Source organism: Cyprinus carpio, chromosome B4 (assembly GCF_018340385.1).
Source record: "Cyprinus carpio isolate SPL01 chromosome B4, ASM1834038v1, whole genome shotgun sequence".
Lineage (NCBI taxonomy): Eukaryota > Metazoa > Chordata > Actinopteri > Cypriniformes > Cyprinidae > Cyprinus > Cyprinus carpio.
Genome location: NC_056600.1, coordinates 444,274 through 462,702, shown reverse-complemented (window position 1 = coordinate 462,702; position 18,429 = coordinate 444,274). Strand labels below are relative to the sequence as shown.

The 18,429-nt window shown below is 36.8% G+C and overlaps 1 protein-coding gene across 1 annotated transcript in view; it reads left to right on the top strand.

Moving 5' to 3' along the window:
• The first annotated feature begins 3,377 nt into the window (after positions 1-3,377).
• LOC122137106 (scavenger receptor cysteine-rich type 1 protein M130-like) overlaps positions 3,378-18,429 on the top strand; it is an 18,322-nt gene continuing 3,270 nt past the window's right edge. The window contains 11 exon segments of the mRNA XM_042722591.1: positions 3,378-3,411; positions 6,160-6,499; positions 7,713-8,008; positions 8,163-8,492; positions 9,805-10,119; positions 10,648-10,962; positions 11,057-11,113; positions 11,705-11,803; positions 12,005-12,325; positions 12,624-12,974; positions 13,076-13,209. Coding sequence (XP_042578525.1) covers positions 3,378-3,411; positions 6,160-6,499; positions 7,713-8,008; positions 8,163-8,492; positions 9,805-10,119; positions 10,648-10,962; positions 11,057-11,113; positions 11,705-11,803; positions 12,005-12,325; positions 12,624-12,974; positions 13,076-13,209 — 2,592 coding nt within the window.

The window sequence follows — 18,429 nt, the reverse complement described above, 5'->3', positions numbered from 1 at the left end:
GACAAAATCTTTCATTGTGTGTTTTTAAGTAAATTTACTTTGAGAGCAAAAATACATTCATAATTAAATCTGTAACAGTACTGTTATATTGTGCTGGAATTAATCTGGTCTTGAAAATCAAACAGAAGTGCTTTTAAATTTACATCAAATATAAAATCACCTTATTTATTAATCTAATAATTGAAAGCAGTCACTTAACTTAGTCAAATGGTGAAAGAGCAGACCAGATAAAAATTATGATATCATCACTACTGGACAACAGATTCATGTAATTATATAATTCATATGGGGAATGTTGTGAAGTGGTTTAGATTGTGATTTGTGATTTAAAAAAGTGTAATGACCATATATATCCAGCAGAGGCCCATAGAGATCCATTCATTTTTTCTGGAAGTGGCTAACTGCTCCTCTCACAACTTTTCTGATATATATTTTGTAAATATATATTGAAACATTATAAAATACATTAAAAGCAGTATTTGGTTAGAATTTGTTTTTGTTGTTTGAGGTATTTCAAAATGCCCGCTTTTGCAATAATGCCACATAAATTTGCAGAAATGCCACACAAGTTGTCACTTAAATTTGATTGCAAGGACTTTTTTTTTTTCAATCTAAAAAGTAAAATCAAAACAATTTTAAAAGCAGATGTGAATGGTGTGTGTGTTTGTGTGTGTGTGTACGTGAGTTGAGTATGCTTCATGCAATTTCATATTTCATATTTCATGTTTCATATTGCATTTGTGCTCTAGTATCAGGCCTTCATTTTTGTGTGGGCATTTTCAGATTTATGCAGGATTTATTGATTTTATTTTATTTCAATAAAAATGCTCTCTGTTGCAGTCACACACATGTGTGTGTGTGTGTGTGTGTGTGTGTGTGTGTGTGTGCGTGCGTGTGCATGTGAGTGAGCATGTCTTTTCTACATTGCATTTGTGCTCTAGTACCATTTTTGTGTGGACATTTTTAGATTTATGCCAGATTTATTTATCTTTATTCATTTATTAGATTTATTATTTATTTATTGACAAATGAAAAAAGTAAAAGTTGATTGGGTTCATATTGACCCCAGGACAGATTGAGGGTCAAATCCTATCTGACTGGTAGAAGCATGGTATGGAATATTGGTTCCTGTTCATCTATCAGCACCGATCATGTGTGGTGTGCCTCAAGACTCCATCCTTGCTCCTAATTTATTCTCTCTTTATATGATTCTTTGTGGAAATATTTTCAAGAGATATATTGCTTTTTTACTGCTACGCTGATGATGTACAAGTGTATTTGCCACGGTCACATGAAAATAGTTTAGAACCTCTTATTGCCTGTCTTTTAGTGCGTACTGTATATTGACAGCTCTCTAAAGCTGGTCAAACAGATAAATTCTGTTGTAAAGTCAAGTTTCTTTCACTTACGTAATCTAGCGATTAGCAAAGATGAAATCATGTTTTAAGTTTAAAGGCCTTAAAATTGCAATCCATGCTTTGATAACATTATGACATGACTATTGCAATGGGTAAGGGAACTAGCCATTCATCTATTTCTCATTTGCAAAAAGTTCAAAACTCTGCTGCTAGACACTTTATGGTTATTGAAAATGTGAACATATTACTCCTACCCTAGTCTCCCTGCAGTATATTCCAGTTTATTATAAGATTGTTTTTAAACTTCTGTTATTGGTATATAAATCCTGGCATGGACTCACATCGGCCTATCTTTCAGATCTCTTAATTTAATATAAGACTGTACAAACTTTAAAATCTGCGATTTTTGTGTCTCTTTCTCGATTTCCCAGCATCCAGTAACTCTGATGAATCTCGTGGTGATCCTCCATCTTAATGGCACAATGAAGAAAGCTGAGAGCAGCTACCTCCGTGCACTGTAGCTGAAACCTCATAACAGTCCAACCTCCACAAACTCTGGAATGACAAACAGGGTCTGCGAGACTCTGGGACATGGTCTGCTGCTGGACTGATTATTTCATCTGTGGATGTCTGATCTGATTTGAGCTGGAGTTCTGTGCTGATTCACTGCTTATGGATAGATGTTGATGGAATTGGTTAAAACTTGAACTAGTCTGGAGGATGAGAGCGAAGAATCTGATGCGGAGCCTCTGTGAAGTTCTGCTCTGGACAGTAAAGACCACTAAAAGAGTAAAAGATCAGTAAAGTGCACAAACACAGAAGACTTCAAATTTAATTTAAAATAAATAAATAAATGAGATTTTCCTTATGCTGATATGTAAAATGTCTCCTCTTAATTTACTGTTGATAAATCAATGGTTTATCACCTGGTTGTTAATGAAGCACTGTTGCTTTGTTTAATTTTAGGCTTTTTACTGAAACTTGCTTACAATTCTTGCAATTATTAATAGTAGCTTGGCCTCGGGAGTTGTACAGCAGTCTTTTAAACATGCAGCAGTGGAACCAGTAATTAAGAAATCTAATTTGGATTCCTCAGTTCTTGTTCATTTTAGACCTATCTCAAAACTTCAGTTTCTTTCCAAACTACTGGAGAAGGTTGTATTTGGATAATTGAATTCATTTCTAGATCTACACGGTATACACAAAGTGTTTCAGTCTGGTTTTAGAGGCTACTGGAGAAGGTTGTATTTGGATGTTTTGTTGAAGGGTTTTAATGGGGGACTGTGCGATTTTAATTCTACTAGACCTTACGGCTGCATTTGATACTGTAGACCATAAGACCTTGATTTCACACTTAGAACAATGTGTTGGTATTAAGGGTACTGCGTTGGAATGGTTTAGATCTTATTTGTCCGAAAGAACTTTCTCAGTTCGCTTAGGAGACTTTGTCTCCTCAACTGCTTCTTTCACGTGTGGGGTCCCCCAGGGCTCCATTTTGGGGCCTTTTCTGTTCTCCCTGTATTCGCTTCCCTTAGGACATATTTTTAGGAAGTTTGGTATTACTTTGCATTGTTATGCAGACGATACGCAAATTTACCTACCTTTGAAACATAAGGATACTGGTTCTTTAGAGCCCCTATTGCTGTGTCTTGAGGAAATTAAGGCCTGGATGACACCAAATTTCCTTAATTTTAATGAAAATAAAACAGAAGTTATACTGTTTACGCCGGGAGGTACCTGGAGTCATCTGATTTGGACCTTGGTGAATTGAAACAATTTGTGAAGCTCTATGTAAAAAATTTAGGTTATCATAGACTGTGTTTTTTAAATTGGACAAACAGGTTAACTCGGTAGTTAAATCTTGTATTTTTCCAATTGAGACAACTCACCAAGGTGAAATATTTCCTGTCTTTTAACGACTTTCAAAGAATCATTCATATCTTTATTTCAACTGTAATTATTGATTACTGTAATGGCCTCTATGTAGGTATTAGTCAGGCCTCTCTCTCCAGACTGTAGATGGTCCAGAATGCGGCAGCTCGCTTGCTGACGGGTACACAAAAGTGGGAACACATCACCCCCATTCTAGCCTCTCTTCACTGGTTACCTGTCCATTTTAGGATTCAGTTCAAGATATTGGTATTTGTTTTTAAATCTCTTAATGGTTTAGCACCTAAATATCTGTTCGACTTGATCAAGCTTTATGCTCCGCTAAGAGTGCTTAGGTCTGCTGACCATTTGCTTTTAGTTGTCCCATGGGTAAAGTTGAAGAGCAGTTGTGACCGAGCATTTGCAGTGCCCTTCTACACTAGACAGCCTCAAACACTTGCTGTTTTTAAATCTAGCCTGAAGACTTAATTCTATAGTCTGGCATTTGATGCTACATGAGAGCTGCTTCCTTTAATTGTCCTTATGGTGTCTTATTGTCTTCCTATATGTTGTTGACTGCTTGTATCATTGATATTTTTATTATTTTTTTGTGTACATCACTTTGATAAACACTTGCTGTTTTTTTTTAAAAAGGGCTTTATAAATAAACTTTGACTTTGACTTTGACTTTGAAACATTTTACTACAATAAAAATTTATATTCGACCAGAAAAACATTCAGAATTTTTATTATGAGAAAGAACCAAACAATTTCTGTTCCAGTAAGTGTTCAACAGGCGCTCTTCTGTCGTAACACATGGACAAGACCCTTATTAGCAAAAATATATACACACAGTTATATACTACTACTACTTGCATGGGTAACAGGGTTGCAATTTTAGGAGTTGCATTCCTCTATATTATTATTTTTTAAATATATATATATATAAAAAAAAAAAAAAATATTTGGTTAAAAGGTTTTACATGGTTGAGCATAATGATTGAAGTCTATTTGAGAAAATGGAATGAGATTCTTGTTTACCAGTCATGCTGTATAAATTATGTTATCTGCTTGGTGTAACAATTTTTAAATAATTTTTCTTTATTTCTTATAAGAAGAAAATCATATGATAAGTTTGATGTGAGCAGTTATCAGTCTCTGTATCGCAGCAGGTGTTGGTGCTATAAATATCCTGGAGTGCTTCCTCTCTCTGTCTCCTGTATGATGTGTGTCTATTTTATGCCCCTGGCATGCGTGTGTGTGTGTGTGTTGTGTGTGTTTGCATCCTCACTGAAGTGTCTTTATATATGATTGAGGAGGAGTCATTTTCAGCACTGATGTTCTATTGATACAGTCATAAGGGTACATTTTTCGAAATTGAGATTCATACAGCATATGGAAGCTGAATAAATAAGCTTTCCATCTATGTATGATTTGTTAGGATAGGACAATATTTGGTCGAGATACAACTATTTGAAAATCTGGAATCTGAGGGTGCAGAAAAATCTAAATATTCAGCCTTTAAATTTGTCCAAATGAAGTTCTTAGCAATGCATATTACTGATCAAAAATTAAGTTTTAATATATTTACAGTAGGAAAAGTACAAAATATCTTCATGGAACATGATCTTTACTTAACATCCTATTGATTTTTGACATAAAAGAAAAAAATATAATTTTGACCCATACAATGTATTTTTGGCTATTGCTACAAAAATACCCCAGTGACTTAAGACTGGTTTTGTGGTCCAGGGTCACATATATGGTGAAATTTATTTATGTTTATGATTACAGATTAAGTTTACTTAAAATTTTAAGCTAAACATTAAACACCTAATTTAAAAAACAAAACAAAAGGCTTTTTAAAATATTAATTTTACAGAGTTGAGTTTATGTATTAATGTCATGCTAACATAGGCACTAATCAACGTTTAAACTAAAAGGCATTTTAAGGACATATGCCATTAGTTATCAGTGATTTTATTGCATCTCTGCAGGTGTTTGGCTTTGATGCTGTAAATAAACTGGGGAGTTTCCTGTCTCCTATAAGTCTTATACACACACACACACACACACACACACACACACACATATGCCATTAGTTCACACACACACACACACATCATATACATATACATAATGTATATGTATATGGTCCCCCTCAGTGAGGCGTCCTTGATGTATGGGGGAGGAGGATTCATCAGCACCACTGACAGTTTTGATATATATGGAGAAAATCAGAAACGCATCCTCTGATTTGTCACTGAAGTTGTTTGATGATTTCCTCTGTTGTGTCTAATAAGGTAATAGTGAGTGTGATTGGAGGGTGTTGGGCCTCTTTCTCTCTCATTAAGGGGGCTGAGAGGATGCCTGTACTTCTGTATCCTCAGAACGGAGAAGCTTGTACACTGGGTGTTGAGTTAATCATGCTGAGGATGAGGATGATGGGGAGATGCTTGACACTCATTTTACTGTCTGCAGTTGTAATACTCATCATAGCTGGTAAGTACACAAGGAATGAAACATGAAGTTATTTTCAGATGTTATCTCAGAGTCAAGCTTATAATTTTAAGCAATTAATGTGCGGTCTCAGATAATAATAATATTAATAATAATGCTTTATCATGTTTATTTGTTATTTACGGAATACCAAAGAAGCATGCACTATTTTATTTTATTATTTATTTATTTTTAATAAATACTTTTTTAAATTTATTTTATTATTTTATTTATATATCTTGATTTGTGCTTAATTGAGATAAAAGCTTATAGATACACTGTATGAGAAAAAGGAAGAAATATTAAATTTAAAATCTTAGATGTTCATTATATTTTTATTGTTTGAGAAATTTGTAGAAATATTAATTTTTTAATTTTTCTCTTCCTCTCCCACCTTCATTCTAATCCCATCTTATTTTTGTCATTGCTTCAGCTCAGTATATAGATTGTGTGAATGTGAGGTTGGTTGGTGGTCACAGTCGCTGTGCTGGTAGAGTGGAGGTTCTCTCAACACGAGTTCAGTGGGGAACAGTGTGTCATGATGACTGGGATTTGCCTGATGCTGCAGTGGTGTGTAGAGAGCTGGACTGTGGAGAACCTGTAGATGCTCTGCATGGTGCTCATTTTGGACCAGGTTCAGGACAAATCTGGATTAATTTTGTCATGTGTTGGGGATCAGAATCCACACTGAAGAACTGTGGGTCAGGAGGATGGGATAGACACAACTGTGATCATAATAAAGATGCTGGAGTCATCTGCTCAGGTAAAGTACTGTACAAACTCTAAGTAATATCTGTGTAAAACCTTTGCGCTTACATACTGGTTAATAATTTTTTATTATTTTTATTATTTTTAAATATTTTTACATTTATCAGTTATCATTATCTTGAGTATCCATAAATTAATATTTGTTGTTGTTTATTTTGTACATTTGTATTATTTAGAAGTCAGGCTGGTTGGAGGTTCTCGCTGCTCTGGGAGGTTAGAGATACTTCATGATCAGACGTGGATGTCAGTGTGTGACGCTGTCTTTGACCAGCAGGATGCAGAGGTTGGGTGTAGAGAGCTGGACTGTGGGGCTCCTGTACAGGTGCTGGAAGCTGCTTTTGACGAAGGAGACACTCAGATGTGCACGTGGACACAAGAAATTCAGTGCAGAGGAAATGAGTCTCAGATTCACCTCTGTCCAACATCACCATCACATGAAAACAACTGTTCTCATGAGTTCAATATTGGTTTGCTGTGTTCTGGTAGGAGTTCAAAATGCAACAAAGCAGTTTTATTTAATTTATTTTCAGATTTATTCTCAGATTTATTTCATTTAAATTTCCACTTACCTTTTCTATTTCCTTTCTATGTTTCTTACATCCCTAGGCATAATAAATGTGAGATTGGTAAATGGTCACAGTCGCTGTGCTGGTACAGTGCAGGTTCTTCACAGAGGTCAGTGGGGAACAGTGTGTGGTGATGGTTGGGATTTGGCTGATGCTGCAGTGGTGTGTAGAGAGCTGGACTGTGGAGAACCTGTAGATGCTCTGGATGCTTACTTTGGACCAGGATCAAGATTCTTAATGGAAATTGCCATTTGTACTGGAACAGAGTCTACACTTAAGAAATGTGGATCCATACAATTGCCTGACAAATGTCTTGATAAGAGTGCTCAAGTCATATGTTCAGGTAAGTTAAACGTGTTGTATTCTTATAGAAAACAGATGTGCCAAAAGCACCTGTTCCATGACTATTTTCACCTTCTTGTCTGGTAAAATAATTGACATAAAAAACCTGAATGAAACCTATGGAAAACCCAGTGGCCCTTTGGAACTCATTGGTATACAAAAGCAGTAGCCATAGCAATTCTGCAAGACCCCCAATTAGCCTCAGTTGCTCTATTCATGACAGGGTCTTAGAGGTGGAGACTTGTCCTCTTATGTTCCTTTAAAATAAGGCATGATTTTGTTGATATGTGTTTACTTATTCAGAAGTCAGGCTGGTTGGAGGTTCTCGCTGCTCTGGGAGGTTAGAGATACTTCATGATCAGACGTGGATGTCAGTGTGTGATGCTGCCTTTGACCAGCAGGATGCAGAGGTTGTGTGTAGAGAGCTGGACTGTGGGGCTCCTGTACAGGTGCTGGGATCAGCTGCTTTTGACAAAGGAGACACTCAGATGTGGACACAAGAGATTCAGTGCAGAGGAAATGAGTCTCAGATTCACCTCTGTCCAACTAACTCCTCACACAAACACAGCTGTTCACATGAATACAGTGTTGGACTAGTGTGTGCAGGTTTGAGTGTTTTCTTTTAATAAACAAATCAGTTGAATTGAATGTCCCTTGAATTTAGAGTAAATATTACTTTCATAGTTTTTATCTTAGTGTGTTACTTTTTTCTTCCTTTTGTCTGTATCATTTTTCTTATCTTTCTCTATTTATTATATAGACAATATGAGAGTGAGGTTGGTTGATGGTCACAGTCGCTGTGCTGGTAGAGTGGAGGTTCTTCATAGAGGTCAGTGGGGAACAGTGTGTGGTGTAGACTTTGATATGGCTGATGCTGCAGTGGTGTGTAGAGAGCTGGACTGTGGAGAACCTGTAGATGTTGTTGTTGATGCTCATTTTGGATCAGGATCAGGAGCATTCTGGCCAAATCGCAAATTATGTACTGGATCAGAGTCTACACTGAAGAATTGTGGAACAGTACAATGGGGTTCATATCTCTGTGATCATACTAAAGATGCAGGAGTCATCTGTTCAGGTAATCTGCTCCAAAGCCCACTCTGTTTTATATTACTCATGATCCACCTGCCTGAAAGGGGTAGTTAAACAAAAATGAGAATACTTTATTACCTCATGCCAGACCAAACCAGAATGACTTTCTTCTGTGGAGCCCTTTTTGTGTTTTTTTTTTTCCTTCTTTTTTTCTTAAGATCCAAAATAGGAAACCATAATGAGTATATGAGGCTTGTGCATCCTGTTATAAAATGACATAAAAAAATAAATAAATTAACTTGCATTATATTGAAAAGACTGGCCAGGATTTTCTTTAAATATTCTCTTTTTTGTGTTCTATGAAAAGAAAGGAATTCATAAGGATGTGGTTTAACATGAGGTTGAATTCCCCCATAATCAAAACACATGCATGATAGGCTGAATTTCTTATCTCTTGCTACTTCAGGTGCTAGACTTATTGGAAACTCCAGTTGCTCTGGGAGGTTAGAGATACTTCATGATCAGACGTGGATGTCAGTGTGTGATGCTGTCTTTGACCAGCAGGATGCAGAGGTTGTGTGTAGAGAGCTGGACTGTGGGGCTCCTGTACAGGTGCTGGGAGCAGCTGCTTTTGACAAAGGAGACACTCAGATGTGGACACAAGAGATTCAATGCAGAGGAAATGAATCTCAGATTCACCTCTGTCCAACATCCCTTTATAAAAACCATTGTTCAGATGATAATTTCCAGGGACTGTTCTGTGCTGGTAAGAAATAAAGTAAAATGGGAGTAATATCTTGTTAATATTCTACATTTTACTCATAGTCTCTCTTTGTATTTTTCTGTCACTTAGAGAGAAGGAATGTGAGGTTGGTTGATGGTCACAGTCGCTGTGCTGGTAGAGTGGAGGTTCTTCATAGAGGTCAGTGGGGAACAGTGTGTGGTGATTTCTGGGATTTGACTGATGCTGCAGTGGTGTGTAGAGAGCTGGACTGTGGAGAACCTGTAGATGCACTGACTGATGATGACTTTGGGGAAGGATCGGGACCAGTATGGATGAGTGCTGTACTATGTACTGGATCAGAGTCCACACTGAAGAACTGTAAGTCATCAGGATGGAGCATGAATAGCTGTCCTCACAATGCAAATGTGGGGGTCATCTGTTCAGGTAAATAATGTGCACTTCTAAACATTAAGCATTTTTCCCCCCTACTTCTTGGCCATGGATTTGTTTTTATGCGAACAATTAATGTGTTTTATGTGGAAAACTTTTTTTTATACTAATATAGCTGTATTGTTACATGTTTTATCTGCATTACGTCTGTATTATGTGTTTTTCTACTGTGCACTTGTGGTTCATGCAATATAAACAGGTCATAAGCCTTCCAGACTTGCTGCTGGACCTCATCTGTGCTCTGGGAGGTTAGAGATACTTCATGATCAAACGTGGATGTCAGTGTGTGATGCTGCCTTTGACCAGCAGGATGCAGAGGTTGTGTGTAGAGAGCTGGACTGTGGGGCTCCTGTACAGGTGCTGGGAGCAGCTGCTTTTGACAAAGGAGACACCCAGATGTGGACACAAGAGATTCAGTGCAGAGGAAATGAATCTCAGATTTCATTCTGTTCAATATCAGCATCACACCAACACAACTGCAGCAGTGACAATGATTTTGGCTTGAAATGTTCTGGTAAAGAATCAATATTCAGTGTCTCTTCATTTTTTTTAACGTAAGATTTACCAAAATTAATCTTAAAGTAATAGTTCACCCAAAAAGAAAGATTCTGTGATCATTTACTCACCCTGAAGTTGTTCCAAACCTGTATGTTGGTAATCAAACTGTTGATGGTAGGCCTTGACATACATTGTAATGTAAAAAAAAGTACTATGGAAGTCAGTGGCTAACATCAACTGTTCGGTTACCAACATTCTTCAAAATATCTTATTCTGTGTTTAACAGAAGAAAGAAACTCAAACTCTTCAAGTTTGGAACAAGTGGAGGGTGGATAAATGATGACAGGACTCTAATTTTTGGGTGACCTACTTATGTTTTGCATTCTTACTGAATGGTAAAAAACTATTTGACCATGTCACACACATTAAGAGAAGAATTTTCAAAATCATCATATGTTACAGTATATGATAGATACTGTTTGTAATGGGCCTTGTAATGACAATATTTATTTTATTTTATTTATTTTTTTATTTTTTTGTCCAGGTTACACTGATCTCAGACTGGTAAACGGTTCAGACTCTTGTTCTGGAAGAGTGGAGCTTCAGTTCCTCAATGAGTGGGGCACAGTGTGTGATGCATGCTGGGATATGAGAGCTGCCAGTGTCCTCTGTAGACAGCTGAATTGTGGGATTGCTGTGTCTGTTATGGGATCAGACTGGTTGGGAGAGGGAAGTGGTGAAATCTGGGCTGACGTGTTTGATTGTGACGGGAATGAAACAAAACTCTAAGAATGTTCCATCTCTTCATGGAGTCGAGATGAATGTTCTCACGGACGAGATGTTGGAGTCATCTGCTCTGGTAAATTTTATTTGACTTCTCGAGAGCATTTTGTTACTGAAAAAACTTTTTAATGTATTTAAAAAAAACACTAGTACATTCTATCACTATTTAGATTCCTCTCTGGCTCTTCATGATGGTCTGGTGCGGTTGTCTGGAGATGGGACAGTGTGTGAGGGGGAGCTGGAAGTTTTCATCCATCAGGTCTGGAGGAGAGTTCTGCTGGACTCCTGGAGTCACACTGAATCCTCTGTGGTCCTGCAGACAGCTGGGCTGTGGCTCGTTAGTGTGCTGCCCTGAACTTCTATGGCTCCTCTTCATCCAGTCCTGAAACACAGTCATGAGAGTGTGTGACGGGCTTCCAGTGCTCTGGGAGTGAAGCTCATCTGGGGAACTGCAGCTTTCCACAAACTCTCAACTGCAGCTCCACACAACAGCTGTACATCACCTGCCTTGGTGAGAACAACAACATCTGGACAGATTTTTCAGTTTTTCGTGATCAATAATGTGTTTTTTTTCTTTCTCTGAATATCAGGTCGTGGGTCCATCAGGCTGGTGGGTTTCTGGCGGGAGACTGTGCAGGGAGGCTGGAGGTTTTTCACAGCGGCTCATGGGGGGACAGTGTGTGATGACTCCTGGGATATTAAAGATGCCCATGTGGTGTGCAGACAGCTGCAGTGTGCGAGTGGCCCTCAGTAACCAGCAGGTACCCAGCCTGGTTTGGTCCTGGTTCTGGACCCATATGGCTGCGATGAGGTGGGAGTGTGTGAGGGGAATGAGACATCCCTGTGGAGCTGCTCTTCTCCAGGCTGGGGAAAACATGACTGTCATCACAAGGAGGATGTAGGAGTCGTGTGCTCAGGTAAACAGTGAACAATTAACAATAGCAAATATTTATTTATACATTTTTATATTATGTTTATTTATATAAGTTTTTCATTTAAACTTAAAATTTAAATAAGATTAATGAGATATTTTCAACAACACATTGACATGTCCATAATGTTCAGATTTTTTTCTATTTTGTGATTTTAAATGTGTTTTGTTTTTTTTCTGTCTAGAGATTTTAAAGAAATCAGGTTAACTGAGGGCTGTGAAGGGAATGTGGAGGTTTTCTACAATGGATCCTGGGGTAATGTGTGCTGGAACCAGATGGACAGAGACACAGCGAGTATGATTTGTCAAGAGCTGAACTGTGGTAGATCTGGTGATTTTTCTGATTCAGTATCAAGAGTGAAATCAGCTACTTACTGGTTGGATGAAGTGAAATGTCGACCACATGATTCAAATCTGTGGCAGTGTCCATCTTTACCATGGGGACAAAATGACTGTGTTGGAGATGAAGTGGCCAAAATCACCTGCTCAGGTGAGACATTTTCCTTTAGTCAAAAATTACAACAGTAATCCTTTAATTTTTAAATGCTTTTCAGTAAATATACATATAATATTGAATTAACTTGTGACTACAGAACAGGAGAGTCATGAGTCCCCTAGGAGCTATTTGTCACGCCCCACATCTTCCCACCAGAGACATTGTTCAGGGTAAATTTATTTAATGTAAAAAGCATCATAACAACCCTATTGTATATATGTCTTCTGGGGGCACAAACATGATTCATTTTCTCTTCACACACTATACCCTACTGCAGCTGCCAGCATTTTAACAGAAATCTGTTGGCCAGTAATTTGTCTATGTGCCTGTGATGTGTGTATTTTAGATCATATTCCTCTGAAACTGAGTGGAGGGGAGGGCTGGTGCTCTGGGAGGCTGGAGGTGTATCATAACGCTGTGTGGGGCTCAGTCTGTAATGATCAGTGGGACATCAGCGATGCTCAGGTGGTCTGCAGGCAGCTGGGTTGTGGAGCAGCTCTGAGGGCTGATGGGAATTCAGTCTTTGGTGCTGGTGAAGGTGTTGTGTGGATGAACAAAGTCGAGTGCAGAGGGAATGAGATTCACCTGTGGGACTGTCCTCTTTCCCTGAAAAACCACACTGACTGCTCCCACAATGAGCAAGCTGGACTCACCTGTGCAGGTCACAGCAAAACATGAATAAATATTATTAATTTTAGGCAATTTTACTTTAGGAGATTTTGAGACAATCTCATGATTTGAATGTGTTTGTGTGTTTGACAGATTCCACAGATGTGCCAGTGTCCACTACTCCTGCTACAACAACATCAGTTTCTCCTCCAGTTTCTCCTCCAGTGCACTCAACATCAGTCTCTCCTCCACAAACTCCTTCAGCAGCATCTCTCTCCATCCCCCCAGTGCTTGTGATTGTTCTGGGAGTTGTGCTCTTACTGCTCTTAGTGCCACTGCTTATACTGATTCAACAGAACAGAGTGATGAGGAGAGGTAGGAGAGATCCAGAGACTGTCATATTGTGTGCTCGTATTCAGTGTTGTGATCAGTCATGTGTTGTGAACTGACAGCAGGATGTTTGTCTGTCTACACTCACAGCTCTCTCTAAGAGGAGACACGGGACGATGTGTTGAGGAAACCGTTTATGAGGAGATTCAGCGCAGACACAATCACTTCACTAAGAGGGGTGAGTAAATGTCATAGTGTCCGATGTGTTGAGATCAACAGGGTATTACGGGTTTTTATTCAGAGTGGTGAGTGGAGAAAATCACACTGATTCATGTATGCCCTTACCAGTTAACCATGGTTTTATAATAGTAAAAGTGTAGTGTTTTTTGGTGGGACCCTTTGCATTTGTATAACCACAATTCTACTTCAGTGTAGCAATTAATTTGTGGTTACCATGGTTTAACTAAAAATAACCATGGTTCATTTTTGTAAAGATGCTGTGACCTTGTATTATCATTTGAAATAATATAATGTTATATATTTCCAGAGGTTTGTGATTGTAAACATATTTCTGTGGTTCTGCTTCCCAAATCACAGGAAGTGTCTTTTCTGAAGAACAGCACTCTGGGTACGAAGATGCTGATGAGTTTCTTTCAGGTTAGAGGAATAAAATGTAATAATGTAACATACAGAAATTTGAAATTAATTGAAAACATTCACCTCACCGCATTGTTTTCTAATAATTCAACTGACCGGAGTCAATTATTCCACATATACTATGGTTTCCAAACCTCAAGACATTGTTCAGATGATGTATTTCAAGACATTCGTCAGGTTTTTATCGTTAAAACACACTTGTGTGTAGGACTAATTTTTTACACTTCTTACCCCATGCCTCCATTGCTAATTCCTAAACATAATTTTAGAACTATAATGGAGGCTTGAGCCATTGATAGCATAGTAGACTATGAGGCAAGTCGCTTTCCCCCATCCATAAGTAATAGGAGTGCACCATCTTGGAATTTCTAAAGTCTTTGGTAATGCCGTTAAGACATGCCTGGAACTACAGTATCCATCTTTTTTTCGGCACCCCCATGAAGCTTTGAATACAAAGAAATCATGTGAGTAACTTACCATGATTACACTGTAAACAATCAGTGAAACCTTTACAATGAGGTGACATATACTCACCCTTAAACCATTGATAATTAAAAGTACATTTAAAAGTGTAAAAGTATTAACATATTACTTTCAATATACCATGAATAACACCAAACGCTAGATTATTTCTGCAAGAATATCATGCTCATGTTAAATGTCACTGTAGTAATACATACGTGGCCTTGCCTTAAAAATGTTCATTAATATTAGCGAGTGATAGTATTTTCCAAATGTCTTTTCTGACATTTTAACAGATATCAAATATTGTATTTATCTGTTTTAGAAAACATTTTTATAAACACAACTGATAGGATTAGAAATAAAAAGGGGAGTCGATTATGATTACATTTTAAAAATCATGTGAAAACAAAACTAGAAAAAGACGTGAGGATTTGGGGAGAGAAAAACAAGAGATTCTTACGGTGCATTCCAGTAAATTATTCATGGTAAACTAGCCTATTGTAAATAAAAATCAGGAGGGTCAGACCACAAATGCGTTTGTTGCACAAATGTTTTTTCCCCTCCCATGTTGTTACAGCAGAATACAAAAGGAAAAAAGAAAAATAATGAGGGAAAAGACTACAGCAGACTGAAAGGAGCCTCTTCTTATAGATATTCTATTATTCATTATACCGTGTCACATTAAAAAATACAAAAAAATACAGTGTTATGTTATTTTATAGACATCTGAAAACTGAACATATAATAAAACTTACAACTTACAAACTGATGGATAAGTATTATTTTTAGTACAACTTTTTAATCTGAAATGTTTTTTTTTTCAATCTTTTAGTACACAGCATGCCCAAACTGGAAGTGCATCCCATAATTTAAAACAGAGTATAGGCTTTCTAGGAGAAAGATGGATACCTATCTTTAAATTTAGCAGTGAAAGAAAATGAGCACAATGTCCATTGTATTTTATTTTAAATTGTTTGTTTTGTTTTTTTTAAATTTCTCAGAATCTGCGGTAGGAGGCCACACCTTACTATAATGATTCACCACAGGTCCAACAGGTCAGTGAATCAGTAACTTGATCACAGGATTTCACCTTGGGGTTAATTAACCTACTGAGCTTGTGAACAGTAAAATCAAGCTTTTAATTCACAAATAACCCTTTCTTGATTTTTGCTTTTAAATCATTTAAGAGCAACAAGTCCACACCAGAGAATTATGATGATGTAATAATCACTGTTGGACTGACACATCATACTACGGTTTATTTCTTTTAATTATTCATTTATTATTTGAATATGCATGTATATAATTTTATGGGTATTTTATTTATATTATCATTATAATCAAGTTATCAAGTTATATCAAGTTATGTGCCTTTTTGATTGTCACATTTTATATTTTTTATTTTTTGTTGGGCAGGTGGACATATCAGAAAGCTATGATGATGTTGTCAATCATAAGACCGGCTCTCCAATAATAAATCAGGTGTGATTTGTATTTACGTTTTTCAAATCGGACTGGTCCAGTGGTTTTTCTTTTCTTTTTACTATAGTTCATTATAGTGTTATTTATAAATTATATAGACTTAGTTTTTATATTATATATTGTAAAATATTAGTGTATTTTGAAGTGCACTGTGGGATTTTGTTAGTGTAATTAATGACAGACACTTTTATATCAGAGGGAGATCTGGAGGAGTATGATGATGTGGTAGACCTGTCTGGGTATGTTTTACTGTGAAGTGCTTTACCTCACACTGATTATGTCTAGTTTTTCATCACTTAAAATTATCAAATGCAATGCAAACATTTGCTCTTGTTTTCTGACAGCAGACTATGTATTATTTGGAGAGGAGCCAGGAAAACTGGGGAGGGACTCTTTAAGTCAGTGGACTACACCCCACTGCCCTTACATCAGGCTGATACAAGTATACAACAGCCTTTAGTTGCTCTTTCACTTAAAGATATGTTGAATGTACCAACACAACTGCATTTAGCCAGTGTTTGCTGTTGTTACAATTATTAGACATAATAGAAACACTGGACATTTCAGTTCAATACAAATATAGAACAAATTCATATAAAGACAGGGTGTTTAACATGTTCTTTTGTATTTTGACATTTATGAGATCATTTTAAAAAGCTTAAGGTGTCCAGGTCAAATGCACCTGCAGAACAAAATGACCAACATGCTTTTTGGCTTTATGAAAACAGTTATATTCCTTTTGAAAGAAAATATTATTGCACACTGCAGCTATGTATTGTAAATGTATTTAATCTTATGAGTGCATTAGCGGCAAAAAAAATAAAATGATTCTATTTTTTTCTGATGTTTTAAAGTTTTTTTCAAATATTTTAAATTTTATTTAGACAACAATAATGATGACTAAGTTCAAAATTGTCTTCTTTATTAAATTTGCAATGTGGAACATTTGCCTTTTATCGCCATCTCTGTTTTAAAAATAAAAATGTGCGTTATCAGAAACATATAAATACATGATCAGGGAAAATAAAATGGTTGTATCTCTAATAAGACATTTGCAGTAAAAAAGTTTATAAGTCTGACAGATGCAATTAGAGAGTTAAATACAAGAAAAATTTAGATGCAAATTGAGACAAAGAAAAAAAAAACTTTTACCATTGTTTTGCTTGTGAACAAAGAATTTTGCATACAAATTTAAAAAATAAATAAAAAACATGTTTAGATGTTTAAACATGTTAAGAGAAACATATTTTTGGTTTTCATAAAAACAAATAGCATCTTTGAAGACAAGACTATGAATCACATTTGTAGGGCTAAAAAATGTAACTTAAAGCACCCCAGAAATTTATTGGTTATGCTACAAACAATAAATAAATTCATAAATGGGCAGCTGTTTTTCTTCCCACAAGACAACAAAATGACAAAGTCTCATCAATATCAGAGTATTTTTTGGAGTTAACAGGGTATCAGATTGTATAATAAAACTTCCTACTTCTTTGTTGGATATACAAAACTTGCTCAGCAAAAGCCAGGGCATTTTCAATATTATTTCCAAGCTTATTTCACCAGTAGAATTTACCTCTTGGAGATCTTTCTTTTCATTTAATTAAAGAGTTGTAAATATGCCTGTTGTTGCACTTCCTGTCTAAAATGGTCAATACCCACCGAAAGTAAAAAGCAGGATATATAATGTAAACCCTACTAAATATTAGGTGATTTATAATTAGTTGAACCAAACCTTCGGGGATAGCTATATTCCTTTGATGGAACGAGGGAAGTTCAATTGCAATTACCTAAATTTGTCCTAAGTGTTAGAACATTGCCAAACTATCATCATACCACAGACACAACACAGTAAAAGTTGTTAAAACCATCATCTAAGAAAAAAGAAAGAAAATACATCTTTTTTTTTTTTTTTTAATTTGTGAGGCCTATTTTTCTAAATTAAATCTGTATTTTATAAGTATTTTATAAATTCAAAAATAAACAGACAAAAGGGCAGAACTACCTAATTAATATCTATTTGCTAAAATTTGTGTCACTGTGAAAGCGAAACTACTTTGTTTGGCCTTCCAAAAGAGGACGATATCCGCTTCGTCATGCCTGGAGCTGATCCGTGCTGGTCACTGAGGAAATACATACCGAATACCGAAATGACTTTCACCGTGAACGACGCGGAGTCCAGCCCGTCCAGCCCGGAGTCCAGGGTCGTCACATGTGGTTGCCACAAGCACAAGGTACGCTCCTTTGTAGAATCCGCCTCAAGCCATCCGCCTCACTCAAGGCTGAGGTATGTGACGCTGTTTCGTGGAGAAAGCAAAACTACTTTGTTTGGCCTTCCAAAAGAAGACACGACTAGAAATCATGTTTATGTCACGTTTGTAATGGGTTTTATGTTTATGTCTTGTCGCTCCGCCCGGACAAGGCATCACAATATGTTAAGAGGCGTAACATTTCCGTCACACGCTTGAGGCATTCGGCCAATCACAATGCTCTGGATAGCTGGTCCAATCACAGCACACCTCGCTTTTCAAAGCGATGAGCCTTGTAAAAATCGACGCGTGTCAAAAGGCGGG